Raw genomic sequence first — 4,946 nt, 5'->3', positions numbered from 1 at the left:
CGGACCCTAATAATAATAATAATAATAATAATATTAATAATAATAATAATAATAATAATAATAATAATAATAATAATAATAATAATAATAATAATAATAATAATAATAATATGAAATAAGAATAATGATAAATAATCTGATCTGACTGATCTGGACATGTCATCTACCAGTGGCTGTTAGTGATTGGTAGATGACCGTTGCTATGGATACTATGGACAAATACAGAATGAACTCTCCCTCAAAAGGAAACACTCTGAAAAAACTCTGCTGCTGGGAAAAGACTAAACTAAAGTGCTCTAATCATTCCCTCCTGATGAAACAAGTAAAGACTGAAGGACACGTCACAAAAAACAATAATGCTGATGCTGCTAAAATATGTTGGTGTATGTTAACATGAAACACATCAGTTTAGAAATCATTAAATCAAAACTATATGTTCAATCCCATAAGGTTTTATAGATAACGCTAATAATTCTGTAATTTGTCTCATGTTTAATTAAAAAACGAAAACATTAATGAAATAAGATAAAATACTAATTATTGAACAAACTAAAAAACTTAAATTGTAATATCAAATTAGGAAAATAAACTAAAATACATTTTGGTTGAGAAACTTTTAATAAAAGTTCAGCCTTTGTTTCAAAGTCAGATTTGAAATGTTTCACATAAAAACATCTCCTCCTTAGACCAATAATTATTTTATTTTTAAACCTAAAATATATAAAGACTAAGAAACAAATAGGAACCACAACAATATTTATGTTTTAGTTTGATTTTGAATATTTCATTTAAAATCACTAATGTCCTAAAAAGTCACAACTTTCACATTATTACATTATTTAATAATAATAAACATAGAAACAAAACACACATCAAACAAATGTTTTTCTGATCTTAAATCAGAAATGTCCAAATCAACATATATTAAATTAAAACAGCTTTAATAGATAAACCAGAAATGAATTTCTCCTCTTTTTGACATGAATGAAATGAATGATTATGAAACTATATCTTGTGTGAACTGCAGTGAACTGGTAGAAAGAACATTAGATAACACACAACACAACTTGTTCACAACTGATACAGAAAGAATATAAAAATAACATTGTTTGACCTAGAAAATAAACACTTACACAACAGAATAATTACAACACATAAACATTGATTAAATAAGATATTATAGAAACAACACACACACACACACACACACACACACACACACACACACACACATATAGAGGTATATATGTATGTGTGGGTGAATGAATAAGGATGATGTCATGCTGTATGTATGGGATAAACGTGTTGTGAGTGTGAGTGTGCTAGTGGGCGTGTCATAGAGTGATTGATTGATGGATGACGACACTTTATGTATAACTGAGAGAAACGTGTTGTGAGTGAAAAATGTACCAGGGCGTGTCTTTGAGTGAGTGATCATGTGATAGAAGGACAGTTGTTTGCACACATATACATACACACATACAGTACATACACAATGTAACACTCCCCAACACTTTACAGTTGTAGCTTGAATAAAAGTCTTATTTTTAGTTAAAAGTGGATCTTAGCTCATCACTTGTATTGTGTAGAAACTACGCCATCTCATTCAGCAGTAAGTAAACACTAAACTTTATCATTATATACTGTATGTTAAACGTGACTAAAAACTGTTTCAAGTCTGTCACCAATGACGCACTTTGAGTGTGGGCTCGTGCACGCGAGGGGTGGAGAACGAGTAGGGAGACAAAGAGACGTGATCGGTGAATAAAAAAAAAAAAAAAGTTTTTACAGATTTACAGCTGCTACACATGATGGATATTCTTTGTTCCTTTTTCAGAACACATAACATCTTAATTTCCCCTAACCAACCTTTAATTGATTGATTATTTGAAACATTGGTAATAATTTATACAATTGCAATGTTTTAATTTTAGTGGTTAGTAACATTCAGAGCTGGAAATGTTTATTTTGGTTTTGGACCAGTCATTTACATTTCAGTTGAGCTCTAATTTTTTGACTTGATAACTTGTGTCAGAGAAAATTTTAAAATATCATTTCATAAGATATATTTATATTTTTATATGAACACAATCCTCACTGATTGGTTTCAACTCCTCTGATATTCTCTCTCATTCCTTCATCAGCTCCTCATAGTTCTCCATCATCTCCTCACTACCTTCTTATCTCTGTCCTTCATCCCTCTAACCTGTCCCAGTCCTCCTCCTTTAGTGTCCCACCTCTCACACCTTCATCACATTCCTCTGATACAGCTCTCTGTCACACATGTGATGGGGATTGATGTGAACATGTGATGAGCTGCTGTGATGTGTCTCACCTCAGAGTGTTCAGTCTCTGAGAGAGTAGCTTCACTGCTGAGTCTCCTGGATGGTTGTAGCTCAGGTCCAGCTCTCTCACACTGGAGGAGTTGGAGCTCAAAGCTGCTGCCAGAGAAGCCCCGCCCACCTCTGTGATGACACAACCTGACAGACTGGATTCAGAAAAACATCCACAACTCAGGAAACAAGTGAGGAGACGAGGAACAGGACAATATTGATGCAACATGTGATCCACTGACCTGAGATAGTCCAGTTTACAGTGAGGACTCTTCAGTCCTTCACACAGCAGCTTCACTCCTGAATCCTGCAGATCATTGTTACTCAGGTCCAGATGTTTCACACTGGAGGACTGAGAGCTGAGGACTGAGGACAGAGCTGCACAGCTTCTCTCTGAGAGACCACAGAAACTCAACCTGATGAAGAATCAGAGAAACCTTACAGATGTTTGTCTGTGACAGAATTAAAGACATGTTCTTTTAAAGTCACATACTCAACTTTCTTGGAGGCTTTGACCACTGGAAGCAGCTTCAGAAAAGCTTCTTCTGAAGGAGAGAATTTTTTCAGGTCAAAGACATCCAGATGTTTTTGTGATGACAGTAAGATGAAGACCAGAGCTGACCACTGAGCAGGAGACAGTTCCTCTGTGGAGAGATTTCCTGATCTTATGGACTCTTGGATCTGCTCCAGCAGAGAGTGATCATTCACTTCATTCAGACAGTGGAACAGGTTGATGCTTCTCTCTGTAGACAAACTTTCACTCAGCTTCTCCTTGATGTATTTAACTGTTATCTGATTGGTCTGTGAGTCACTTCCTGTCTGTGTCAGCAGGCCTTGTAGGAGCCTCTGATTGGTTGGCAGTGAAAGACCCAGCAGGAAGCGGAGGAACAAGTCCAAGTGTCCGTTTGGACTCCGTAAGGCCTCGTCGACAGCACTTTGATGGAGAAGTTTTAAGTCAGGCTGACCTCCACTATAGAGAAAGTTAAGAGTTTGTTTGAATTTAAACGTCCATGAGTTCTCCAGAAGATTGACTTTAGAGCTGATGAATGTCTGATGGACATGAAGAGCAGCCAGAAACTCCTGAAGGCTCAGGTGGATGAAGGTGAACACCTTGTCCTGGTACAGGCTGCTCTCCTCTCTGAAGACCTGTGTGAACACTCCTGAGCACACTGAGGCTGCTCTGAGGTCCATGCCACACTCTGTCAGGTCACTCTCATAGAAGATCAGCTTTCCTTTCTGCAGCTGCTCAAAAGCCAGTTTTCCCAGAGACTCTATCATCATCCTGCTCTGTGGATTCCAGTGTGGATCTGTGGCAGCTCCTCCATCAAACTTCACTGTCTTGACTTCGTTCTGAAGGACCACATAGTGGCTGTAGATCTGAGTCAGAGTCTTGGGCAGCTCTCTCTCCTCTCTGCTCTTCAACACGTCCTCCAGAACTGTAGCAGTGATCCAGCAGAAGAGTGGGATGTGGCACATGATGTGGAGGCTACGACACGTTCTGATGTGGGACATGATCCTGCTGACCTGCTCCTCATCTGTGGACCTCCTCCTGAAGTACTCGTCCTTCTGAAAGTCAGTGAACCCTCTGACCTCTGTCACCATGTCCACAAATTCAGGAGGGATCTGATTGGCTGCTGCAGGCCTTGTGGTTATCCAGAGGAGGGCTGATGGAAGCAGTTCTCCTCTGATGAGGTTTATCAGCAGAACCTCCACTGAGGTGGACTCTGAGACATCAGTCAGGGTCTGAGTGCTGAGGAAGTCCAGAGGGAGCCGACACTCATCCAGACCATCCAAGATGAACAAAACCAGGAAGTCCTGGAAGCTGCAGATTCCTGCTTCTTTGCTTCCAGATAAGAAGTGATCAACAAGTCCCACCAAGCTGAAGCTCCTCCCCCTCAGCACGTTCAGCTCTCTGAAGGTCAGTGGAAATGTGTAGTGGACCTCCTGCTGGGCTTTGTCTTCAGCCCAGTCCACAGTGAACTTGTGTGTTAAGAATGTTTTCCCAATGCCAGCCACGCCCTTTGTCATCACTGTCCTGATTGGTCGAGGTCTTCCAGGAGGGGCTTTAAAGAGCTCTTCTAGTGTGATGGCTCTTTCTGCTGTGTCTGATCTCCTGGATGCTGTTTCTATCTGCATGACCTCGTGTTCCTGGTTGACCTCTACACTCCCTCCCTCTGTGATGTAGAGCTCTGTGAAGATATCCTTGAGGAGGGTTGGACTTCCTTCTTTAGCCACGCCCTCACACACATACTGGAACTTCTTCTTCAGCTTGGACTTCAGCTCACGTTGGTATCGAGGAGCCTTTGTTCCTGAATGAAGACAAACTTAATGTTAGAGTGGTGAATTCATGGCAGGTTTGAACATTGGAGATCAAAGCGTGTGATGTTCTCAGTCTGGATGGTTCCTCAGATTAAATGTGACTGATTGAATCATGCTTTGAAAAAAAAAAGCCAGCTTTGTGTCCTTCATGTGATGTTCCTCACAGTGAAGATGTTCCTATACTCTTACTGCTCTGCAGACGCTCAGCCAGCTCCTCCTGCTTCATCCTCTTCAGGAAATACAGTGTGATCTTCAGAAAGGCCTCCCTGCTCCTCCTCTGCTCCTCATCTTCAC

At 40.3% G+C, this 4,946-nt stretch overlaps 1 protein-coding gene across 1 annotated transcript; it reads right to left on the bottom strand.

Moving 5' to 3' along the window:
• Nucleotides 1–2,718: 2,718 nt before the first annotated feature.
• On the bottom strand, nucleotides 2,719–3,994 carry LOC114460673 (protein NLRC3-like; the record flags this gene model as incomplete). Its single annotated transcript, XM_028442598.1, has 2 exons — nucleotides 2,827–3,994; nucleotides 2,719–2,749 (listed from the first exon to the last, which is right to left on the bottom strand). Coding segments are annotated over exons 1-2 (1,140 nt in total), but the record flags the coding sequence as incomplete, so codon positions are not given.
• Between the last annotated feature and the right edge of the window lie 952 nt (nucleotides 3,995–4,946).

This window comes from Gouania willdenowi, unplaced genomic scaffold (genome assembly GCF_900634775.1).
Source record: "Gouania willdenowi unplaced genomic scaffold, fGouWil2.1 scaffold_57_arrow_ctg1, whole genome shotgun sequence".
Lineage (NCBI taxonomy): Eukaryota > Metazoa > Chordata > Actinopteri > Blenniiformes > Gobiesocidae > Gouania > Gouania willdenowi.
The sequence above is the reverse complement of the archived record's forward strand: the minus strand, read 5'-3'. Positions and strand labels throughout refer to the sequence as shown.